At 43.1% G+C, this 25601-nt stretch overlaps 3 protein-coding genes and 1 long non-coding RNA gene across 10 annotated transcripts in view; 2 read left to right on the top strand and 2 right to left on the bottom strand.

Annotated features, from left to right (window-relative positions):
• Positions 1 to 468: 468 nt before the first annotated feature.
• Positions 469 to 4991, bottom strand: LOC310708388. The gene is made up of 3 exons (XR_014526985.1): positions 4448 to 4991; positions 3642 to 4224; positions 469 to 3432 (listed from the first exon to the last, which is right to left on the bottom strand). It is a non-coding gene; the product is annotated as an uncharacterized lncRNA (long non-coding RNA).
• SRPRB (SRP receptor subunit beta) lies at positions 473 to 8906 on the top strand. Its single transcript, XM_083506622.1, has 7 exons — positions 473 to 690; positions 2278 to 2372; positions 3251 to 3328; positions 3879 to 3961; positions 4998 to 5134; positions 6036 to 6090; positions 6889 to 8906. Exons 1-7 carry the CDS (start codon positions 549 to 551, stop codon positions 7103 to 7105), a joined length of 807 nt encoding a protein of 268 aa, XP_083362748.1. The 5' UTR covers positions 473 to 548; the 3' UTR covers positions 7106 to 8906.
• A 796-nt stretch (positions 8907 to 9702) lies between these two features.
• LOC310708356 (uncharacterized protein) lies at positions 9703 to 25242 on the top strand. Of its 7 annotated transcripts, none has more exons than XM_083506670.1 (4): positions 9703 to 10454; positions 11884 to 11995; positions 15184 to 15341; positions 24843 to 25242. In XM_083506670.1, the coding sequence occupies exons 1-3, from the start codon at positions 10263 to 10265 to the stop codon at positions 15324 to 15326; spliced, it is 447 nt and encodes a 148-aa protein (XP_083362796.1). In that variant the 5' UTR covers positions 9703 to 10262; the 3' UTR covers positions 15327 to 15341; positions 24843 to 25242. The 7 variants fall into 7 exon arrangements, 5 of the variants coding, with proteins under 5 accessions (XP_083362796.1, XP_083362798.1, XP_083362795.1 ...); XM_083506672.1 differs by lacking the exon at positions 24843 to 25242 and adding an exon at positions 16785 to 19789 and having other exon boundaries at positions 9703 to 10379; XM_083506669.1 differs by lacking the exon at positions 24843 to 25242 and adding an exon at positions 16785 to 19789.
• The window catches only part of RAB6B (RAB6B, member RAS oncogene family), a 61415-nt gene continuing 50920 nt past the window's right edge, over positions 15107 to 25601 (bottom strand). The window contains exons 6-8 of the mRNA XM_083506654.1: positions 25182 to 25275; positions 23939 to 24005; positions 15107 to 20057 (exon numbers count right to left, since the gene is read on the bottom strand). Coding sequence (XP_083362780.1) covers positions 19993 to 20057; positions 23939 to 24005; positions 25182 to 25275 — 226 coding nt within the window. The 3' untranslated portion in view covers positions 15107 to 19992. The remainder of the gene's footprint in view (positions 20058 to 23938; positions 24006 to 25181; positions 25276 to 25601) is intronic.

Raw genomic sequence — 25601 nt, 5'->3', positions numbered from 1 at the left:
GTCATTTGCACGTTTTGCCATGCAACCAGTCCAGCCAGAGTGTAGGCACCCTATATACAGAAATTAGCAAACCAGTGATATTTTAGGGAGCAGACTAGCAGGTGGGGCCCATTACATCACAGGAGCCTTCACAACACAAAACATTGTTGCTGTATGTAGGTCTTATTATATTTTTTATCTTATATTTTGGAAATGTAAAGCCAGTCCCCCCCCTTTTAATTTTTTTGGGGGCCCCTAAGAGAGCTATAGATTGTTTAGCTTATACGTATATCCGGCACTGCGGCTTAACGTGCAACGATATCCTTTTGTGGGTCTAACGACCCGCCGCCTCCAACGCTCCCCTCTTCCCTTCGCCTGTAGAACGAGCCGTGTTAGTGTGCTCGCGCTGGGGGGGCAACAAACTACAACTCCCATGAAGCACCTGGGCCACGGAAGCGCGCGTCCCAGCAGTCGCTGCGCGCGGTGGCCGGAAGGAGACGAGTCCCTGGAAGGACACGTCGCCGCCGCCGCGTCGCGCGTAGCTCCGTGGGAGGTGAAAGCAGTTCGAGATGGACGCGGTGGAGGTGACAGCCGCGCGCGAAGGGTCGCCTTCTCCTCAGGATGCTCCGCTGCCGCCCCAGGACTTGGCGAGGGCCCAGCTGCTCGTCTCGGTGGTCGTGGCGCTGCTCGTGCTCCTCGCCTCGTGTCTCCGTGAGTGCCGGCCTCCTTTCGGTGGCAGGGAAGGCGAGCGCCACTGCCTGCGGGGGGAAGAGCTGCCTGCTCGCAGAGCCAGCCTCCCAGTCAGGCTCTGTGCCTTTAAGAGCCGCGTGGCAGGCAGAAGTTCGTCAGGTGTAACTTTCCGCATCGCTGCAGCTTCACGCTGGGAAAAGGCGCCTGCTGAGGAGCTGCCTGTCCTGCAGTTCTTATTAAAGACACCGAGCCTCTTAGGGATCCGAGATCGTCTTCTTTCGTAGGAATTGCGCCTGCTCCGTAAGAAGACTCTTAACACAGAATGCATTGGTTCTTCTTTCCAAGAACTGCAGTTCATTTGCATGTTATAGAACCAAATTTAAAAGTGTGGACTGGAGTTGTAACATTTAGTGTCACAGTTATTATTAGTTGGTATTTCTGCCGTGTTTTAGTGTGTTCTAAAGGCTCTACGGGCATTGCGTTCCTGTAGGCCTTACAACAATCCCGTCAAGGGGGTTCATATTATTATTATTATCCTCATGTTGCTAAAGTGGGGCTGAAGATGTGTGAGACAGGTGGGCTGTGACTTGCATAAGCCCCCAGGGAGGGTTCATAGCAGAGGCAAGTTTCAAATTGGGGGTTGTTAGTGTGCCCTTTATTGCCATGCCAGATAGAGGAGGAGGAGTTGGGCAGGGGTGCGTGCGGGGCTTTTATAAAATTTTGTAAGTTCTCTCAGTGCTTATACTGGTTGGAAGTTTAATACAAATGTTTACAATAAGTAAGTTAGTTAAGCAGGGCAATTCAAACCCCAGTTGGGCACCAGCCTGGAGCTGGGACGGCAATCAGGCCTGATGTCAATGAGTGACAGCTGTGGGGCCAGTAGGGGATCCAGTAGATCTCAAGCTACCTTATGGTAGGATGACTGAATTCTGTGGCAGCAGAGTGGCCCTGGTATCACCCTCCACATAGAGGCCAGTAAGGCTGGGTAGAGAAATACCTCTGCAAAATCCAAGGCGCCTCAAGCCTGGTGCATTTGGGGGGGGGGGATTGTAGTTGTAGTCCCTCTCCCCTTCAGCTCCCCTTCAGCTGGTCCCAACCAGGACACATGTGCTGTGATCATCTTTAATGTGCTATGCCTGAAATCAGACGATAATGAATTTGCCCATGTTTTCTGTCATGACAAATCAGGTGACCTTTGCTATATTGTATACTACTAAGATTGTAGTGTAAACACAGTTACCAGACAGTAGGACCCATTGAACATAGTGGGGCTTACTTTTGAGTAAAACTATACAAGTTGGGCAGCTACAAAGAAAGATGGTAGAAATAGATAAAAGCAAACTTTATTGTGAAGTGTAATGTTATTTGTGTGGATGTATAAATGTGTTTGGCTGTTCTGAGAAATGAATTTCCTGTATCGGATATAGTAGAAATGTATACATCATTATGACCCCGAAATGTTTGCATCCTTTTTGTACAAAACATAAAGCAGCATTAAGACTTAATTGGAGGAGGCATGTATTAAATAGCTTGTTTTAATGGTAGAAAATTAAGTTGCCTTGGGTATAAGCCTAAATACACTCCTCTAAGTTTTATCCTTCTTTCTAGTGATTTGGATATTTGTGCGGACCAGAAAGAGCAGTCGGAGAGCAGTGCTTCTGGTGGGTCTGTGTGACTCAGGGAAAACTCTTCTGTTTGTTAGGGTATGTGAATTCCTGTTTCAGTTTCTTTTGGACAGTTTCTCAGACCTGTACATTGTTGTCATGTTCCCGTTCTTTTTAATAAAGAAGAACTCCTTAGGTTGTTCCCTCTTGTTTTCAAAGCTGTCTGAGATGTAAGGTATGAAAAAATTAAAGGTTTTTTGGCACTTCATTTTGTAAGGTAAAGTAGAAGCATGGAGTACTAACTTACACTGTTAAATTAGTTGTTAATGTAGGTCAAGTCGTGTTAATGTAGGTCCAGTCGTAGGTCCATTAGGTCCAGTCGTGGACGACTCTGGGGTTGTGGCGCTCATCTCGCTTTACTGGCCGAGGTTTGCGTTTGTCTGCAAACAGCTTCTGGGTCATGTGGCCAGCATGACTAAGCCGCTTCTGGCAAGCCAGAGCAGCGCACCGAAATGCTGTTTGCCTTCCCGCCACAGTGGTACCTATTTATCTACTTGCACTTTGATGTGCTTTCAAACTGCTAGGTTGGCAGGAGCACGGACTAAGCAACGGGAGCTCACCCCATCACGGGGATTCAAACTGCCAACCTTCTAATCGGTAAGCCCTAGGCTCAGTGGTTTAGACCACAGCGCCACCCGCGTCCCATAGCTCAGTAGTAGGCAGCATATATGAGCTGCAGATATATTTGTAAAAAAATGTTTTGTCAAAGGTATCAGGGTATTAGTCAGGGTATCTACTGATATATTCTGTTTCAGATTAGTTTTGTTGGATTAAATGGTTAGATTAAGATTCAAGGGACTATTTAAAATAAAAATAAAAATGGCTCTTTCCAACTTTCTGCTGTGGTTTAGACTATAGTCAAATCATTTTAATTAGTCTGTGAATATTTCACTTTCTCTTTCTTTTATTTTTCTTAGCTATTAACAGGTAATTTCCGAAATACACAGACTTCTATAACTGATAGCTCTGCCTTGTACAGAGTAAATAATGACAAGGTAAGAAGATGTAATGTTTTGTGTTCTGTCATGTTCCTAGAAATTGCATATAAAGTCATAAGGGCACATTCTTAAGAGGATATGATGCAGCAACCTTTCTAAAGCTGAGTGGGTCTGTGCCTTGGTGGAAACGCTATGTATGTTGCCTTTAATTCAGTGATAGAAGGGAAGCAGATGTAAAACTAATTTCTGTCTTTCAATACTGGCAATTTGTGTCTAAAGCAGAAGAAGCCAGTATGGTGCCATCCATATGTTGTTAGACTGCAACTCTGGCCATACTTGCTGGGGTTAGTGTGAGTTGTAATCCAACAACATCTTGAATACAAAATTAAATAAATCGGTTTATAACATTTATGTGAAAGACTATAAATATTTATATAAAAATGGTGCATTAAATATTTGGAACAAATAGAGATTGATAATGATTTAAACACAAGTAAGAGCATATGGATCCAAGCAGAATACAGTAGACTGATTGTTACCCTCAGGCTAAAAGAATCATGTCTCCCTCATTAAATGTTCATCAAAATATTTACTGCTTCTCCTACAGAGAACAAATGTGACATTGATTGACCTTCCAGGCCACGAGAGCTTGCGTCTTCAGTTCTTGGATAGGTTCAAGGCTGCAGCTAGGTAAGTATTGGAGAAATGGATATTTGTGCATTCAGGTTGTAGCCAAAAAGAGCTTTGATAGTGGTGTGCTGTATGCATTTGCTGTAATTAAACCTGGGCACCTATGGGTTGGGGGAGAATACTTGAGTCGCTACGTCTCCACTGTTCTTCCACAATCTGTATTTAGGTGCATGGTAGCTTTGGGGTCTGTTTTTCAAGTCTAGCTAGTCACACAGTCTGCAAGTGCTGGAGACTACTTGGGTGAACTGCTGAGAGTGTAACATCTGTGTGGTACCTCAGGTTAAGTACTTAATTCGTTCCGGAGGTCCATTCTTAACCTGAAACTGTTCTTAACCTGAAGTACCACTTTAGCTAATGGGGCCTCCTGCTGCCACCGCGCCGCCAGAGCACGATTTCTGTTCTCATTCTGAAGCAAAGTTCTTAACCCGAGGTACTTTTTCTGGGTTAGCAGAGTCTGTAACCTGAAGCGTATGTAACCTGAGGTACCACTGTATTCTCTTTCTGCTAAAGTTGGTGAGAATGTGTAGAAATAGAATTGGGTAGGTGACAAACAGCAAAAATAGAAAGAAAATTTAGAAAGAAAGGAGACGAACTGTGATGGGGCAAAGAGGGTAAAATAAAGAAGCAGCAAAGATGTGGGGCTACAGACGTGCAGTGAGTGAAGATTTATTGTGAAATGACTTTGATATATGCTGTGGAAAACTATTCAGAGAGGCCTGCAGTAGGGTAGAGAAATTGGTGCTTTCAGGAAATGGTGAAAGAATACACTGAATGAAAATTGTGCCTCAATTGTTTTCCCATGGATAATGTGCTAGTGTGGCCCTTGTGAGTTAGCAATAATGTAAAAGCAGCCCTTGAAGTAATTTTGAATCTTTCATCCCAGCACAGACAGTATCAAAGCTTGTGCTCAGAACAGAATTCGAGGGCTGCTTGCATGCAGTTAAACGTTCCATGGAGGCCATCTATTCACCGATGCTGCTAGCTGTAGAACTATGCCATACGAGACCATGCATAGCGTACTCTTTTTATTCCGCAGGGCAATTGTATTCGTTGTAGATAGTGTAGCATTCCAGCGGGAGATGAAAGATGTGGCTGAATTCCTGTACCAGCTCCTGATTGACAACGTAGTGCTGAAAAATGCACCTCCCCTGCTAATAGCCTGCAACAAGCAAGGTAGTGCATGTCTGGAATCAAAATCATGACTGTTGGTAGATTTTTACAGCGCTTGGCATTTTCCCATGTCCTTTTTCTTGCCTAAGACATGGTGTATCTGTACATGTTTCTTTTATATGCCATCCAAATGAACCCATTGTACATTTCATTGGATAAATAACCAGGCTGCGCTATAAAAAAAACCTCTACAGCCTGTAATCATCCAGCAGAGGGATCCTTTTACTTGCTGTTCCCAATCCCTGTTGTAATAGCATATAGCATTTATATTTGTTCAATTGATTGTGACTGTGATAGAAGGTGACCATTTCATAGTCTGTTTATGAAGTAGTCCTATAATTTCATTATTGGCCAGCCTGGCTGTGCCAGGACTTACAGCTTTCCATCTGGCAATAACCAGGAAGAGAGCCTTTGTGTTGGTGCCCATATTCTGGAATTGTCTCTTCCCCAAAATAAGCCATGGTACCAATGCTATTACGGGTTCAGCATAATCTGAAACCTTTTGATTTGCTTTGGCTTTTGCTGGTTCTTGCCTACTAAAATAACTGAACCATGGCATCAACTTGTAATTTTATGAATATGGGGTGTGACGGCTCTCAAATTAAGGAAAAAATATGGATTGTGAGAATGCATGTGTTTTCTTGCTTAACCTCGCTTTCAGTGACTTTTTGCTGACAAGGATTTTAAAAAGGTAGTTCCATTCTTTTCCTTGGAGCCTTCAGTTGTCTCTCACTCTGTCAGTTTCCCTTTATATAACTGCCAATGAGGCCTTTGTACAATGCACTTAGGAATTCCCAGTAGCAAAAACCAACAACAACAAAAAACCCTATAGCAAAATTGCAGGCTCCTTTTGTGTGTGAAATAGTCAGTGCCAAATAACCCAAGGTTTTCCTTCCTTCCTTAGATGTTACAATGGCAAAATCTTCCAAACTCATACAGCAGCAGCTGGAGAGAGAACTGTAAGTTGAAAGGGTTGGTTTGTCAAATCTCATTCATGTGTATGTTGTATTGTCCAGAATTCTTGACTGCATCTGACATGACATCTCATACTTGTTATCCCCATATGCTCCACAGTTCATTGTAAAAGGATGACAGGAAGGAACACAGAGCCAATAATTTGCCATGTGAAATGAAATGTATACTAAGGACAGTTCTGACCATAGTTTCCAAACTTTTCAGATGCCTGAAGTGGCGGGGAGGGGATTGCTGAATGTAGAAATAAGTTTAATCAAATCAGTTCATGTGTATCACATATTTTTGGAATATTGCCATGATTCAGACATTTCACTAATAATTTTTAGTCAGGTAACAGATTAATTGCTGCCAGTTCCTCTCCTGTGTCCAGCAGGTGGCAGTAATATAACTTGGGTTGGTCAGTTTTAAATGTGATCCTGAAAATACATTTTCATCTTTAATTGACTAGGATTCTGCCTCTTAAAAGGGTGTAGGGCATTACACTGAGGGGGGCGGGGAAGAGTTCTCCCAGTCTCACAGGCCAGTTTCCCCCAATCCTGTTGTATCTCTCCCTCTTTACCAATTCACTGCATATGGTTTGCATTTTAGAAACTGAATGGTATAAAAAATACAAACTATATTATCACATTATTCAGTGTGGTAAAATAGAGCACCCCCAGAAAGAAGAATGTTGTTGTTGCCAGTTTAAAGTGGATATCTCTAAATAAGTGGTTTGCACACAATTTTAGCCTTGGCTTTTGCAGTCTTTTTTGTTTTTCTAAAGTTATTCTCTTCTCCAACAGCAATACCTTACGAGTGACCCTCTCAGCTGCCCCAAGCACATTGGAAAGCACAGGCTCTGGATCTGCCCCCCAGCTTGGGAAGAAGGGCAAGGAGTTTGACTTCTCCCAACTGCCCATGAAAGTGGAATTTGTTGAATGCAGTGCCAGAGGAGGCAAGGGAGAGGAGGGTAGTGCTGATATTGAAGACCTGGAAAAATGGCTAGGAAAAATTGCCTGAACCTGGGAAGGTAGCAAAGGCAACCGCTGGGAAAATGGTATGAATTGGAATGAAGTCTAATGCGTTGCCAGGAACAGCCGGGATGGGGTGAAAGTAGCACATGGAACTGCAATAAGGGCAAATTCATTCTGTGTTCTGCTCTGTTGTGGGCCATCTCTGCTTACCCTGTAGCAACCCATTCATTGTTACAGAATGCTCTGCTGGGATAACAGGGATCCTTCAGCAAAGTGCAGCCCCCTTTGCACTTTCCGTTCTTACTCCCTGCTTCAGTTTTCCCTGCTTCATCTTAATCAGAGAGTCTTTAAACAAGGATTCTATCTTTGGATGAAAGTTGCAAGATACTGTGGAGTTATTTCGAACTATCATTCCAGGACTGTAATTTCTCCACTTCTGGGTTGCCTTCATATTCTCACCTGAAATACTTGTGAATACCCACTTGCCCATTCACACTTTTTTTGCTTGTCCCTTTCATTACCTGGGAAACATTACAATATTCAGGAGTGAATGGAACCTGCTCTTCTTATAGCACTGTGTTTGTGAAGGAAAGCTATGGGTTGTTAGTTAGATGCATCAGCAGGGGAGGACACTGCTTGCAATGCCTAGAATTGCTGTTCTCCTCCTAGGTTTGGGCATTGTGTTGTTTCTGCGAATAATTGTTACTGAATAATTGTCGCACAAAGCCAGAAAACTCAAGTAGCCGGGGAAAATATTTTGGGTTCTACTTCCAAATAGTTTTTTCCCACTCAGGGAGGACTGAAATGTGATGTGCTACATTTTGCTTGATTGGTATTACAGTGTTCGAAATGTGTTTCTGATGAACTACTCCCTATTCTTTGGCTGATCTGGCTGAGTCTTTCCCTTCTGAGATCTGGCAATCACTAAAGTAACCTTCTGCATAAACTTCACACCAAGGGAGTGTTGAGTGTGTAGCTTTTCAGTTCTGGATATGTTATCCATGGGTGGACTGAAGCCTTCCCACAGTGTCCTAAGACCTGTCAGTATCTCAAGAATTGGGAAATATGTCTGACAAAAGAATTTTAACTATCCTGTGATATGTTAGGACAATTGTCAGAACTGCATAGCTGTGCTTGACTACTAAGCCAGGGATAGCGGTTCTAAATAATGTCCATGTGTAATAATGTGATTTGCTTTTTAACACATATTTTTTAAATAAAAGAAAGATGCTCAGGGTACCATGCCACAAACAGGGATGGGATGCCTGCATAAAATCTGAAAAGATTTTTACAGCTTATGAATTTTATATCCCAGCAGTGAACACTGTTGTTTCAATGGGATATGTGTGTCTATAACTGTCTAAATTCCACCCAACTACTGCTTCTGGATGCTTGTTTACTATATTCCCATAGACATATGCCTATTCCTGCAGTGAATTTGCTGTAAAAACACTTCCATACTGTTTGGAACAGCCCTAATGCTTTAAGTGCATCTTGTATGTTCATTGTTAGTGGCTCAGCCGTCATCATTGTGGATGGTATTGGAAATTGGTTTCATACTTGCGTGCAACTGAGTTTGGGACATTTGGACATGAAACAGCAGGATCCTGTCTGAAATCTAAGCTCTAGAATGGTGTTGGTATTGGGTTCTCTTGCTTTGACCCTTACAACCCTCTGCCAAGTCGATCCAGTAGTAAGAAATTCAGACCATGTACTGTGCTTGTCATTATGCCCATGGCTAAACTTGCTGTCATGTATGTATTGGATTCAAGAGCTGCAAAGATGCAGGAATCCATCTCTTTTAAATTATTCTCTGCTGATACCTGTAAATAAAGATGTTTGACTAACTTTTGACTGGAATTTCTCTACTGCAGCTCTGGTATCCCTTGTCATTGTCATGAATATTTTCTTCAAAATAAGACAGTGAAGCAATGCATTTACACTGTTCTGGTTCACTGAAGTGAGTTCATTTTCAAACACAGGATTTTGTGTTTGTGACTCTTGTACAAAATGTTTATAAGCTTAGAAGAAATCCTAATTTGTGTCTCAGTAACAATTTTTTTTACACAGACTGTAACAGTAGCTGTGTTGACTTATAACAAAAATTCTGAAATTGATGTTAGGGCATTATCTGTCACAAAATAACTTCAGGCCAGAAGGTAAATAAAGCTGGCTGAGTCTGTGGGATGGGACTCATCCATTGTTTATATGGTGGTGTGGGGAGCATGATTGGATACAATCCAAAATAAGCTTATTGACTCATGGAGAGCTTTGTCCAAGGGTGAGAGAGAATTTCTTTTCCACATGCCACCAAAATACCACTACACAAAAGCCCATCCTCTCCTCTTTCTCCACAACACCAGCTAATCCCACATCACCACTGAGGAACATTGCCATAACATGTTAATTCCTAGCTCTCTTTGGAAGAAGTCTTGCAGTGGAGAGGAATGCAAGAGTGTGGATAAATAGCTGACGCACTGCCACCGCCCCAGGAATCAAAGGAAATTGTTATTGACTTGGAATACACCCATGGTTTGTTGAAAGTCCATATTGTTCAGCAGGTAAGTTGAAGGATTGTAACAAGAAGAAAAAGAGGAACCTTAAGTTCTATGCAGTTCTCCTTAGCTGTTTGCTGTATTTTGTGAAGGAAGAGACTGCAGAGAGTGAGCTTGTGTTTTCAATTAAGGCTAGTTGCTTGTCTGAGCTGAGGCTTGCTTATGGGTTTGTATTTCTGTGGGTGTGCACATGGTCTAAGATGGAGCAGCTACTTCTGAGAGGAATCCAGGCTAAAGGAGGAAGTGAGTTGGGAGAAGGGGTTGGCAGCCACCAGCAGTTCTGCTTAGCTGTTTGCAATCTCTGGGAGCTTGTGACCTTGCGTTCGCAAGGGAGGTTAGCAGGAGAGATTGAGGGGGAGGCCTGGAGTGCTCTCTCACAGTATATAGTGGTACCTCTGGTTACGAACTTAATTCGTACCGGAGGTCCATTCTTAACCTGAAACCATTCTTAACCTGAGGTACCACTTTAGCTAATGGGGCCTCCCACTACCACCATGCTGCTGCTGCGTGATTTCTGTTCTCCTCCTGAGGCAAAGTTCTTAACCCGAGGTACTACTTCTGGGTTAGCGGAGTCTGTAACCCGAAGTGTTTGTAACCCGAGGTGTTTGTAACCTGAGGTACCACTGTATGTAGACTCAAGAGACATGGATGGCAAAGGAGCTGCTGTGGTTCTGCAACACCTGTGCCACATTTGTCTTCCTGCCTGAGAATATGTGGAACTACACCTGCAGCAAGTGCAAGCTGGTTGTCTTGCTGGAAGAGAAGGTACAGCAACTTGAGGCCTGCTTATCCACTATTATCTGCTGTTTGCCACACAGCTCCACGCAAGTTGATTATAAGGTGTGCAACATTAATGTCCCCATTCTGGCCTCACATAGGAAATGCATTTATTGAAACTGTTGAAGCAGATGCAGAAGAGAAGACAATTCTTAACCCAAACAGCCACTCCACCCCCCCCCCCCAGTGGCTGGCCCAGTATATTTTGCTGTGTGAGGGGCCCGCCTCCTATGTTTAGAATCCAGTTGGACTAGTGGCTGAATATTAAACACTGGTGATAGAATAGCTCCTTTCACTGCACCTAAGGCAGCAGACATCTTGGCTGCAGTTTCCACCGACTTTAAAACTGGAGTTTTGTTGGTGAATTTCTACAAGCTTTTGTGCACAGGAAGCTGTTGTCGTGAGTTTCCAGTTCATCTTTATTGTAGCAGTTTATAATGCTTTGTAGCCTCTGGAGAAAACTCCAAGGATGGAACTGAAGAGATAAAAAACTCTGTTATTCACTGTGACGTTCCTACACTTCATGCAATTTATTGTGCATGCTAAAATTCAGTGGTAAAGTCATAACTCTGCTCCCTGGGGTTTTTTGGTTTGTGTGTGTGTTATAATACAGTATTTCTGCAGAATAATTTTTCATTTAAAATGGAAACAACAGATGTACGTACTTGTTGTACGTACACCCTCTTGTAATCAATGTGAAAAGTTAGTTCTGACTCCAGTGGGACTAGGGTGCAACCCCAAATAGCTAATATGTACCCATGTGACAGGATAAAGCCATATTCATAAACAGCTATAGAAGTAATTTGCTCAAGCATGTGGAACAACTTTGTAAGATACAAAGGTGGTCATGCAGTTCTGATGAGGTCATTCAAAGTCCATCTGACATTGCAGATGGCTATGATCAACCTGTCAAGGTCTATAGTAAAATGTGTGGCGATCTTGCTGACATAATAGGAAGCCTGCTGTCTGATCTTCCATTGCCCATCATTTCTTAATAGTACAGCTTGCTGTTTGTGGCTGTTGGGCTAGGGCTCATTATATCATCTCCCCTTTTATGGAAAAAAGAACTTGATGCAATAGATTTTGACGAGATTCCTCAGGGGCCTCCCCTGCCACCAGCCCCATTTTGGCAACACTTGAATAATTCTTAGTGGCACTTTTTAAGATATCACACTCGCATTGTGTAAATGTTGTCTGTATGCACTTTGGATCAGGGCCTGCTTGCTTATGGAACTCAGTAAATCATTATTATTATTTATTGAATTTATATACTGCCCTATACCCAGAGGTCACAGGGCGGTTCTACATATAATATAGATGGCACTGTACAAATGAGCACTTAACTTTTAAAATGTTATAGTGGCAAGATTATATGTTAACAACAACAGGAAAAGCCCAGTGCTATATAAAAATGTGTTATTGAAATTATCTCTCTTTTTTAAGCTGGATATGTTCATCCACTCATTTTGAAGATTTCTCTTTTTCTCCATAGCTGACCATGGTTTCTTTTGTACAACAACAAAATGACACGGTTTTGGAGATAACCTGTTTAACGGATGTGAAGCTTTTGGTGATGGCTTTGAGAAAAATGACCTGTTTGAACAGTAAGAAAATTTGTGCTGCTGAAAAACAATTTTTTTTAAAAAAAAAATGGCACTAGTGCATGTAAGGGGAATGATCTAATGATTACTGTGACTTATGGTTGAGTTCAATTACAGCCCAGATTCCATTGGCAACTATTCCCTTGGGGCTGTGCCCCCTCCCTTTAGTCTTGGCTGTCTACAGCTAGTGCTTGTTCTCTGGATTGCCAATTAGTTCAGCGGAGGACCCTCCCCTGTGTGATCTTTGCAGATTGCTCACGAGACCGCTATAGTAGCTGTTCCTTGACAGCCCTTCATCCCAGCCAGCCTTTATTAGTTCTGCCTTCTGGTTTAATCTCTTCAATTAACTTGAGTGGGTGAGGGTGGAGAGGAGAGGAGGGAACGGAAGCTCCACTACACTTTTGAGAACTTCCCAGTGCTTCATCCATATGTGTAAATCACTCGGTGTAAACGCAACAATTTTCACACATGTTGGATTATCACATGGAACTTATGTGGTTCCTACATAGCCCATAATGTGTGCTGCTCTCTGCAAGAAGCCAAAGTATCTGGGTGTACCCTCACACTGCAACTGATGATAAACTCTGCTGGTTCATAAATTCTGCTTTATATCCTGTATGTATTTATCTTTTCCTAGCAGCGTGTGCCATTAGTTTGGCCTGCCTTCTGTTTAAAATGTAGTTTAGCAAGAATAACTAAATGCAAGAGATGAGGAATCTGTGTCCTTCTGGATGTTGTTGGATTACAGCTCCCGTCATCCCTGACCATTGGTTGTAAAGACTGGGGCAGATGCGAGTGATACATCAGAAATATCTGTAGGGCTGAAGGTCTGCCATCTGTGTTTTCTGATATTAGCACAACTGAAGCAGTTTGGGCAAACAGTACATAAAAAACTGTGCTAATGGGGTTGCTTTGCATCTATACTCTGAGATAGTCTTTGGACCAAACATCTTGGGATGCTGTTCATGTAATTAGCTATTGCATATGGGAGATTTTTAAAGTAATTAACAGCTGTGTGTGGAGGGAGCAGTCAGGAATGACACCATGATATGAATTGGGGGAAAGAGAGAGTAGTATTTTCGTCATGTGTCCCACCAGGGCAAGGTTTTCTGTTTGCGCAGAGGGACTTTCCCTCCTCCTCCTTCCTCATGTACCCTCCTCAAATCTATTCTAGGGGGTTGGGGAAACTCCAGAACAGATTTAGGGACTATGCAGGGGTGGGGAGGAAGAGGGGGGAACAAAAAGCCAGGCAGGAAGGGGGAATAAAAACTAGATAAAGTTTGAAACTTTATCTGCAACTAGATAAAGGTGGTGTCAGGTGTGCCTCCCTAGGGAGAGTGTTCCACAATGGGGATGCATCACTGAAAAGGTCCATTTTCTTGTTGCCACCCTCTGAACCTCTTGTTCAGGGGTCAGCAACCTTTTTCAGCGTCCCTCAGACCATGTGGTGGGCCGGACTATATTTTGAAAAAAAATATGAATGGATTCCTATGTCCCACAAATAACCCAGAGATGCATTTTAAATAAAAGGACACATTCTACTCATGTAAAAACACACTGTTTCCCGGACTGTCCACGGGCCGGATTGAGAAGGTGATTGGGCCGCATCTGGTCCCTGGGCCTTAGGTTGCCTACCCCTGCTCTTGTTTGCCAAGAAAGAATTCATTTCATGCAGTTCTCATGTTTTCTTGCTCGTCTTTTGGATATCTGCCAATTCCTCTTGCCAGTTTGATAGTGGTTCTTGCCTCATAGCCTTCTTCTGCATGATGGCAAGAACCCCAATATTCACCTGGAAAAATGCTTCTTGGATGTATGTTTAGCTTTCCCTTACACTGAACTTCATGGGCATATGATACAATGCTAGACTTCTGGCCAGATGTTCAAATGCATGATCAGGTACATAGAGTGTTCTCACTTCTTTTGTGCTGTGTGGTGTCCATGATAGTATTATTATTCAATTTATGAGTTGCCTAATAAAAATGCTCTTAGGCAACGGATACATTCTATCTCCTTCTCTTCCTGAATCCTATCCAAAAATAAACCTTTTAAAATTAGACATACAGGGTTCTGATGGATAGGATAAGCTCTGGATCTCTGCTCCTTGTGTTCACTTTTGAAAAGGAGAGCCTGAGTAAGCCCCTCTATCCAGCACAGAGTCTGTTGCTTTGAGAGAAAACAGTGGCGGGCATATTTGTAAATCTGGCTAGCTGGAGCTGGCCCAAGACATTTTGGCACCTGGGGTGGACCCCAAAATGGCTTCTCCCTCCATGTCAGGGAAAGAAGGGGTAAGAGAAGATATACATCAGGAACAAGGGGGAAGAAAGATTGACATCGGGACCTGCTGCCCCAGTGGCTCATGCCGCCTAAAGCGGATTACCTCACCTGCCCCATGGGTGTGCCGGCTCTGTGGCTACCACTGAAACAGAAATAGGTTCTTGAGTTATACACTGTCTCAGTTCATCACGGAACAGCTCTTAGAGTCCCTGTTTTGGAGCAGAGAGTGCTGCTGTAGTCTTGTCCTGCCTATGGTCTCCCCATTGATTGGCTGCTGTGGGAACAGAATGCTGGTCTAGATGGGCCTTTAGTTTGATCCAGCAGTGCTATTCTTCCTTTCTTATGCATGAGGATCTATACAGAACAGCCTTCCCAAACCTGGTGCTTGCCAGATACTTTAGACTAGAACCCTAGCCAGAGACTACACTGGCTGTATTTTCTGAATCCCCACCCCGTCCCTAATAATTGGTGAGTGATTGGATTTCTGATTGTGCATACTGCTCCAAAAAGCCCGGAGAAGTATAATTGTTTGCATTAAGTGGAAGAAACTGTCAGTAAAAGACATATATGCTGGGTTTCTGAAGGTCTTTTGCAAGAATAATGGAATTCTAAGCAGGAAATGATAATGAAGAGGAGCCAGCCATTAGTTATGTCATGAGAAATGTACGTGTGCCTGGGTAGGCCAGTGTAACTGCAGCGTGCAGGTGCTCCTTTAATGTTTCTTCTGAAACTTAGGAGAGATATAGGGAATGCTTACAGCAACTGGAGTTGCGATGACGTGCTTAGGTGGAATTTCCCCATGAAATACAGCCACTGAAAAATTCTAGCCACGAGACCATGTTTGAGAAGAAGACAGTTTATTGTTAATTGGACTAACATGCTAAGTTCTGGTTTATTTTTGTTTTGTTTTTATACAGTTTTATGGAAAGTTGACGTGGCAGCCAATATCCTCCACCAAGCTACCGAGAAACTGAAAGACTCTGCCCTAAACTGCCTGCAGCCGCTCAAGAATGGGTATGATGTTTCAGTACAGAAAATGGAAGAAAGATGGAGAAAATGAAAAGGGACTTTTCAGGTGATAACCCACAAGTTTGGGCTTAAGAATGCTATGGAGGCTAAGCTGTTTGATCATTATCCAAGTTTGTCTCTGGGTAGAGTGTGTGCCTGTTCCTCCAGTGCCAGGTTTCTTTTTAATTAGGTAGGGTAAGAAAATGGTACTCATATTCTAGAACATGACATTTATTTTCTTAATATACAGTGAGGGGCAATGGGTGAGCTCCTAATTGGTAGCCCATGTGGCACAAAAGAACAGAATGGCAATTCATGTGGGATCAGCATGTTGGGAGATGGGTGCCTTGTCTATCAGTGCCTGGAGGAGGGCAGAAGGCTTTAAAGGGTCTTTGGAGATGCTTCAATATGGGAGCATATGTGTTAGAAGTTTAAACCTTCAGTTATGATAATGCATATAGTACTGCATTTTATTCTCTTTATACACAGTCCTCTCCTTGGTTTCCTACTTTTGAATGGCACCCTCTCTGGCTCTGAACAAAGCAAAACTGTTAGACTGGGGTCTTGTGTGGGGATTTTAGTTGGGGGGCACTGCTGCTGCTATTATTTGTGTATCTTTATTTTAGATCTTATTGTTATTTGTGTGGAAATTGTTCAGTTTGGTTGCGTACTTTTTGATGTTTTTATTTATTCTTGAGGATTACTTTTGTAATTTTTTTCATAAGCTGCCTTGAGCATGGTATTTACTGTGGAAAGGAAGAGTACAAATAAATGTATGTGTGTAAAATGGATTTTCTCAATCCCCCCCCCCCATGTGTCCAGTTTAAAGTTCCCTCTTTGCATAGTGGGAAGCACTGCTCAGACTGAAGGAATCATTTCCAAAAATGCATGTTAACTCTCAGTTATGCTGGTGCTGGAACCTGCTGCTTGCTCACCTAGAGCTAGAATATTCTGGCCAGGTGACTGTTAGGGAGTCAAAATGAGGCTAGTTACATCCTTGCAAGCCAAAACACAGAAAGCTCAATGTCTGCTTGATAAATTCGCCTGTCAAAAAAAATGAAAATTTGTGATGAACAAACTTTGAACTTGGGTGTGGCAGTCTTTGCCACGACAGCTGTCTAGTTGTAGCCTTGCATGTGCTTGAAAGAGATTAAAATTGTACTAAAGTAGCTTGCTTGTTTGCATCCAATTTGTATTCTCTTCTGGTCAGCTGAGCTCTTGGAAGTAAACCATACCAATTATCTCCAACAGAACTCAGTCTGTGGTATTGTATTGGCATTTGTTGAGGTTTGGGACTTTCCACCATTTACTGTTACTTAGAAGCTGTCTTTATGTTGCCTACAATGGTTTTTGCAAACCTTTGTAGGGCAGTATTTCCACAGTCCAGTTGTTTCCTTTTATTTTCTTTCCTCTTCATGTGAAACAGTCTGTCTACTCAGTTTCTTTTCACATGGTGTTAACAGTAAAAATCTCTATGCCTCCTGCCCCATCCCATCCTCTTCAATTTCAGCTTTAGTTTCCAGTGGAAGCTACTGGCATGCATGCAGAGCACATATCCTCAGACTGCAGCAATCACCTACATGAGAAGTTAAAGCCATTGGATGAGGACGTTCAGATCCCTTCAGTTTGTGACTTCAACCCAGGATGCTCACAAATGTCTTTTGTGAGCCCTTTTGGTCCAAGGTATTTAGACTTCTGATCCTTTGTGAAATCATCAGCTTTCTCATCCGTGTGTTATTGTCACAAATGTTATGGCATACTACATATAATCAAAACTTAGATTTTAAAAAAAATGTTGGGTGGAGGCTTTTGGGGTATATGTATTTCAGACTTTGCCAATGCCAATAATATTTAAGATATATTGGGTATGATTATCCTTTCTGAAGCTTAAGTTCATTGGAAACCAATAGTCTCAGTGAAGTCTCTGATTTTTCACTGATAATAGTAAGAGCTGCCTATGGTGGTTAGGAAGAGGGAAACTTGTGTTTCTATTTGCTTGCCTTTGACAAATGGATGCTGTCGTTTAGTTATTGTTCTGCTCACTGTTTTGTGCAAATGCTCATCCATTTGCAAGCCCCACTTTAAACACTGGATTTGTTTGCTTGGTAGAAGCAGTCGGCTATATTCCATTCAATTAAATCTAACACTTTCACATTTCTGGATCAGTATCTTGCTTTGGGCCTCCTCGTGACCTTTTTCTAAGTGTAAGCCAGGCTTTTGCCTCCTTTTGGTTACCGAATTCAAGATAATCAGCTCACTTACCTTATATGCCTGACTTACTTAGCATTGATTTCCCCCCAACACACTTTCAGTTCATCTAGTTTCACCCTTTGCAGAGTGCTCTCTTATGTTCTCATGAAGTACCCCTGCAGAAGGAACATCTGATGGAAGGCAATCTTTCAAATCAAATCTGCCCCTGAGGATTCCCACCCTCTTCCTCAAAATGTCACTTCAGGATCATTTCACATGATTTAACTGTGAAACGCACAAAGTCTCAACACTTTTCAAGCTCTTTGAGTGAGGCAGCGATGCGTTGAGGATGGCATTAGATGCAAATAGGTAGAATAATGCTTCCATGATGATTGAGGCAAAAAACAAAACCGAGACGGCAGGAAGGATGATGGGAAAGGTAAGAAGGGAGAATTGAGGAGAAAACAGCAGGGAAGATAATATGTTAAAGGAGAATGGAGTTGGGAAAGAAGGAAATCTTGATCACTTGTTCTGGCTGCAGGCTACAATTAGACAAACTAGAAGGGCACATGGGTGCTAGTGCTTCTCTATGGCTACTCATGAGCAAAAGAGACCTCCGAAGTGTGTGCTGGTAAGCATGTGAGGGGGTGGTGGTGGTGGTGGTGGTTGTTTTGCAGCACAGGAATGGCACAAAAGTAGCACTATTCCACAGAGGAAAAGATAACACCATATTAATTCAGTTATCACATAGTGGTGATCACCGTGACATTTCCTGTAATGTAGGCTAAAAGTTGAACTAGAAAACATCTTGGAACCTTTCACTGACTGAAATGACCATGAGTTAACATGAGACCTCATGACAGCCACTTTCTCTGGAGTAATGCCAGAATATGACTACATGCGCTATCACACATTGATTGACAACATCTGGAGATACATCTCCGTGCAATTTTTTTTCTAGCTTCACATGTATCTTGAGTTTAATTTATTGAAGACATGACAAATCACACTTTTCCCCGACAATAACAAAAACCTTCTAGACCCACACACTGCACCAACTGTAATTTTCCACAACTGTTGTTGGTTGCAAAGTTATAACAGTGGGAGAAACCAAGCATCTATATTGTGCATGGGTGTGTAGACATACACCTTCACACAGCTGTGTGTGCGTCAATGTATGTTTTATATCAATATAAAACATGCATACACATGTTACAAAAATTAAATACATTATCTATCGTATCTTTGTTGCCAAGGCAATCTTCTTTTCTACAGAGACAGGCTCTTTTGCTCTTTGTTCACTCATGCAGAAGTTATCATCACTCATAATAATGATCAACCACCATGAATAGTACAGTTGGCTAAAAGTGAGGTGACCCCCAAGGAATTACCTTTTGAAGTTACAGTAATTGACAGTTTCTGATTCAATCTTGGCCATCATTTTGAGTTGCTTCCTTAAAGAAATCTACTTGTAACAATAAGCTTAGAGGGAGCCTTTGGATAACTTTATTTTATTCTGCCATATTTCCCCCCTCCCCCCCTTTTTGGCAAAACCATCTGAGTGTTTTCTTCTTCAATCCAATGTTAGCTACAAATCAGCAGCTATCATTGGCTGAGGTGGCCTTTTCAGGAAGTAAAGGCTACCGCTGGGCCCAACCATCCATATACACAGCAATGCCATTGGTTTCACATACACGCCATAGCATATGTGTGTGGTGGCTTATGCTAGCTAGTGTGATGTTTAAAAAGTTGACATACATAGGCTATGCGACACAAGTGAAGGTCTTAAAAACAAGTATCCCACCCACAGAAGTGCTAAAAAAGGAACGTCTCTCATGGTATAGTAAAATATAACATGATGCATGATCGTAAGCTGTGCATGCGCAATAGATCCTTATGCGTCTGGGAACTATGGAGGTGCACTGCCACTGTCATGAATAACATTTCTCTAGTTGTAGCTCTCTCTCCCACCTTTTCATGGCCATCTCGTCAGATGTTACATTGCACACCGGTGGTTGCATGCTTTGCTGGCCTCTCATTGGAGTGTGAATGGCACAGTTAGTGTTCAGTCAACTAATTGGGGGCTAGTTTACTTCAAGGATATGTCTACCATTTATGTCAAACACTGAAACTAGCCAGCCTGTATAATCTTGGGGTTTTCTCTGTAAGTTTACAAATATACAATTTAAAAAAAAGTACCCAAAAAAGGATATTAAGTCCCCATGGCTGAGAGTTGTATACACACAATTAAAGTGTCTTGTTGAAAATTCTGAATTGTTTTGGCATTTTTAATAAAGTACAATATATTACAACTAAACAAAAAAAGGAAAGAAAAGAAAATAGAACCAGTGGTTGAATCACATAGTCTGATCCTTGCCACCCACCCCTCCCTTTCCTAGAGAGACACAGAGAGAAAAGAAATCCTCCCCATTGAATAACTCAATTCATATTATTAGGAAGCTAACCAATAGGAAGCAACACAACAAGCGTGTGGTGTCAAATGGAGCTGACGAATCCTGCGCTTTGCATTAACAAGAGCACCCGCCTTCACTGGGTGGTGGTTCCTGTGGTTTGTCCAATTTAATGTCAATCACTGCAGAAAAGGGTTAAGGGAGATAACAGGTTTATGCTACTGAGGGAAGTGCATCATTCCCAGAGTGTCAACACGGTAACGCAACTTACCAAGGTGTCTTTACCAACAGCAGCAAGCAAGTCAGCTGGCAACATAAATGCCCGTCAAAGCTAGTTAAATTCCATATCATAACAAGATCTAAGTGCATGATATAGATAAAGGTAAAGGGACCCCTGACCATTAGGTCCAGTCGTGACCGACTCTGAGGTTGCGGTGCTCATTTTGTTTTATTGGCCAAGGGAGCCGGCATACAGCTTCCGGGTCATGTGGCCAGCATGACCAAGCCGCTTGTACACAAATACCTGTAGAGAACCCAAGAGGATGGTACACAAATACCATTTTCACACGTCATGTCCTCCTTGGCGCCATCTAACACAGTAATTAAAATGGTCACCTGGAGTCACTTGGTTCCCACTCCAACATCTCTCCCCCCCCACCAGTGCCCTCAAAATCAGTTTGTGGGGGGTGGTTGTTGGTGGACCAACCAGAGCTGATCTTGAGGGTGCATGGGGAGGAGAGGAAACAGAAACCCGGTTGCTCCAGCAGCAGAATGCCTTCCTAATGGAGTGTGGAATACAACCCCATTATTTCTTCCGACAAAGCTCTCACTTCAGGCAATGTTAAAAAATCACAGTAAGGAGGCGCTCCTGCAAGTGACCAAGTAATTTAGCAGGCAAATACCCAAGCCAAAAAATGTACTGCAATGTTTGTGCGACTGTGCGTTGTATAAACCTTCATGCTGTCTTGTCTGTCGCTTGACAAGCAACTTAAAGAATCGGGATGAATTCCCGCCTCTTGGAGCAGAGGCTTTAGTCCCGAGGACTCAGAGAGATGACATCACACCTCTGTCTTCCTTAACCAGCCACAGACTGGTTTCTCCCTCTGCACGCAGCAAGGGCCGAGCCCAGGCTGTGCTCTCTGCATGTGGCGCTGACATATGTAATCTATATCAAACTCGGCGCAGGCCCCCAGGGGAGATGACCTTTCCCAAGCACAAAAGGCAGCAATTAGGGGAGAAGAGCTGCTGTCAGTCACATCCAGACACTCTCTCTCTTCCGCCACAGTGGTTCGCAGGCGCCATGTCATTTCCCCTTTCCAGACAGGCACTCGCTGCTACCGCTGCCGCATGTGCCCTCTGGGGCAATCAGGAGAGAAGGAAAAGCAAGGCTCAGCAGCTGGAAGAGGATCGGTTTCTACAACCAGCAAAATAAAGTAGCGCCAGCTTTTTCTTGGCCGAGATACTTCAGGTTGCAGGAGGTTGTATCTTTGAAGTATTTTTTAAAATATCTCTCTCCTGAATATATGAATGGCATGCAAATATGGATCAGGCCATTGGCCCCCCTAGTCCAGCATCCTGTTTATGCAGTGGCCAACCAGATGCCTGTGGGATCTAAGTGCAACTGTTATTCAGAGGCATTCCTGCCTCCGCCTGTGGAGGGACAGCACAGCTTCCATCATGGCTAGGAGCTTTGGCTATCCTCCTCCTCCATGCTCTAGGCATAAAGTCTAGGCTGAACTCTTCCTCCCTGTTGTGGTTTATGGGAATGGAGGTTTTTTGTTATAAGTGTTCAGATATGAGAGTTTCTCCATTCCCTCCTCACCAAGAGTGAGACTGTTTGGTCCCTAACTGCAGCTTGTCTAAATTGGCCTGGAGAGAGGGAAAGGGCCATAGCTCAGTGGTAAGGCCCCAGGTTCAATTCCTGCCATCTCCAGGTAGGAGTCTCTCCTGTTTGAAACCCTGGAAAGACCCTACCAGGAAGCTGGGGAGACCAATGGTTGCTTCCCATGTTGATAAGACTACAGATATTCTCTAGTATTTGGCTGCATACGTCTTTCTGCTGTGAAGTCTTGTGTTCTGCTGCTACCTGAATTTAGGGATACCTAAAGGAATACCTAAAGGGGGGCACAGTGGTGCTGTGGTCTAAACTACTGAGCCTAGGGCTTGCCGATCAGAAGGTCGGCGGTTCGAATCCCTGCGACGGGGTGAGCTCCCGTTGTTTGGACCCTGCTCCTGCCCAGTTCGAAAGCACATCAAAGTGCAAGTACATAAATAGGTACCACTCTGGTGGGAAGGTAAACGGCTTTTCCATGCGCTGCTCTGGTTCGCCAGAAGTGGCTTAGTCAAGCTGTCTGCGGACAAATGCCGGCTCCCTCGGCCTATAGAGTGAGATGAGCATGCAACCCCAGAGTCGTCCGTGACTGGACCTAATGGTCAGGGGTACCTTTACTTTTAAAGGGGGTATATAGGCAGTTTTGTGTTTAAATTATCTGTCATGTAAGCTGCATAGAGAACATTATGTTATGTGGGGCATACAAAAGAAGTAGATGAATAAATAATATTCAAGACTGTAGGCTGGGAGTGGGGGATGCAAGGCACACGAGTTAGCTAAGGGGACAAGGAGGTACAGAAAACTTCCCACCTGTGAAATCTCGTTCACACAGGTTGCTCAAAAGTGTGTGGGGGAGGTAACTCATCATCCCATATCCTGAGGAAAAGAGCCTAGCGCAGAATGTGAAAGAAGCTCCTACATTTTTTTTGAAATCTACTTACCAGGTTTGTGTTATCACTGGAAATAAATAAAAAAATTGTAGAAAATGGTCAAGATTATGAAATTTACAAATTAGCGAGAACAATAAGCACACAAACATTGGTCTTGATTTGGGGCCCTTCAAAATGATTGATGGCCATTAACAAGGGGACCAGTGTGAGAGCCAAGGAAGTGTAATTCACATCTACCAGCAAGTGGCAACAGATTAAATGAGAACCCAGGAGCAAGCACAGAGCAGTCTACTGGATGCAAAATAAGGCGCCTTTTTTAAGCTCTTTTAAAATGAAGTTGATGTCATCACTCAGCCTCTGTTTCTGGGCCCTCATTGGGACTCTCATCAAGATCATTTCTAAATCACACTGTTAGCAGTGAAAAATGGCTATTCAGGGCAGAAGGGATAATTCTGCGGGCCTCCTGCATAACCTATGCAAGGGAACATCTGGGGACATGGCATGAGCTGTCATTGTTTGGCAAACATTCCCTGTGTAACCATTATTCTTTATTTCCTGCCAGCTTCAGAGGCAGAGGAAGCCATTACTGCTGTGTTTAATTTAGAAACCATGAACTTCTCTGTAATAAATAACACTTAATTGGACCACATTCATTAGTACTGCTCTATGCTGATGCTTTCCTTTTGTGTGCTCATTCCATAATTGGAGAATGGGGATTCTGGGTTTAGTTTAACAAGGCCATTTGTGTCTTGAAGAACTATCGCAACAGGAAGGAAATAGCTGGTGGGTTCTTGCATTTGACCTCGGACATTCTTCTACGGCAAGGCTGAGAAGTTATTTAGACACAATGTGAAGTAGTGATGGGACATGGCTTGCATAATCTCAGCTTTTCCCAATAGGAAAAAAACAAGCAAGGCAATCTGAACTATTTCCACCACTGATGAAGATTTTCTGAAAACATGCAACTCTCATTAGAGCGGACATTAAAGGGACAAGGAGCTAAGCATGCAGTTTTGATTCGTGTACACATTTTTCTAAGTGACTTCTAATCTAATGCATGTCAGTATATTATTTTTATTAGTATATTCATTTTTGTGCACCTTTCCCCCTAATATATGCATTTTTTGTAAAAAAATTTGGTTGGGGAAGTGCATTGGAAAATTCAGATAAGGGCAAAATTTGAAGGATGGCTGTGTTTTCTGGTTCTGACATTGTTTCGGAATTTGATAGATTTGGCTTCAAATGGGAACTGAACTAAACCTTCCCCCCAATCCCATACCTGTAAGATTTTGAATGGGAATGGTTGCTTGAGGAACAATGATTGTTAATCAAGAAAGGATACTCCCTTCTTTGCTCTTCTCTTGGACACTCTCCATCCCTGGCAGAGCAGAGGCGACGCGTCGGAAGAGCTAAAGCAGCGTGCAGAGTGTACAGCAACAAAGGCAGGCAGAAGGATGGGCGAGGGAGCAAGAGAATAAATCATTAGTACTTTCTAGTTTACATCCAATATGCAACTGAAAAAAATAGTTACGGTATGTGTAACACGAGTTAAGTAAGCCCTAAGCTCTCTTCCATTTATACATCTGCCCAGGAGAACCAGACCTGGAGCTACTCAGACGGGTTACTGTCAGTAGAAAGGGGAAGCTGTTCCCTTGTGCCTCTGAAAACAATGGTTGCTATGATGTATAATTCCAACTTCCAGCCATGCGAAACAGGATGACTTGAAGACCAATTGCAGCCAAACCTTGGTTGTCGAACGTAATCCGTTCCGGAAGCCCGTTCAGCTTCCGAAATTTTAGAAAACTGAGGCGTGGCTTCCAATTGGTTGCAATAGCTTCCTGTACTCAAGCGGAACCCGTGTTGGATGTTTGGCTTCCGAAAAACGTTCGAAAACCAGATCATACTTCCAGGTTTTCAGTGTTTGGGAGCCAAAACGTTCCAAAACGGAGCCGTTCGAGAAACGAGGTTTAACAGTACCAATATGGGAGAAGGACCAGCCAGATTGGGGCTCGGTGTGAAGGGAGCCTTTTAACCCTTTGCTTCTGCCATGGTCCTGATTGGACTTGCCCCAACACTTGCTAGTCACATTGGGAAGAAAGCTCCTATTGTGCAGGAGGCAATTCTGATCATGACCACGGCAGAGGCAATAGGTTAAAGGCCTCCCTTCCTCCCCCATGCCACAGCCCCAGGTGGCTGGTCCCTCTCCCATATTCGTTATTCATTTATTTTTCCAGTCTGCTATGCAGGTCACATCTCGTTTGACCTTGAGGTGCAACTGGTTTGCAGCCGAAGTTCCTGGAGAGAAATCAAAGGAAAATGAACTCTGCACAGACTAACGGGCTGTAAATGCTCACCACAGTATTGTACAAGTATATTCTGCTGCCACCTAGGGCTTCTTGATACATGACATTTCTCCCTAAATCAGGGTAATCTAGCTTGCTAGCAACAATGATAAAACAGACACTTGTACCCCATTTGTGTGTGAAAAATGCATGTTTCATCCAATCTGCATGTGTCATGCAGGAGTCTGTAGCACACAAACTGGATCACGCTCTCCTCCTCACCCAGGAACAAAGGCACCTTACCTGTTTTACATTGTATCCTGTCTTCGCACTTGTCTCAATAAACATGACATTCAGTTCTTTAGCTCTCTGTTCCCCTTCTTCAATTGTTATCTGCCTAGGGTCAGACACACAGAAGAGGGGGAAATGGTAACTGTCTCAATGCAGCTGCAAAAGAGTAGGGAAATGGGTTGTGGCTCGAAAAGTGAAGTTGTAATAATGGCACCAAGCTGTGCCCTCATTCTTAACGATGCACAAGGGATTCAGAAAGGGTCAATAAAACAGGAGTTGTCACTCTAGGAGATCTGTTCCTATGGCAACAGTAGACAATGGAGCATCTCTACAGTATGTGGCTTATTGCCCTTTTGCAGGTTTCTTGTGTGTCTAAGAAGTTTAACCTTCTCTACCGGAAATTAATAGTCCTCCCCCTCTTCCTCATTATAT

This window comes from Podarcis liolepis (assembly GCF_965112155.1).
Source record: "Podarcis liolepis genome assembly, chromosome: 5".
NCBI classification, from domain to species: Eukaryota; Metazoa; Chordata; class Lepidosauria; order Squamata; family Lacertidae; genus Podarcis; species Podarcis liolepis.
This window is presented reverse-complemented; position numbering and strand designations above follow the sequence as displayed.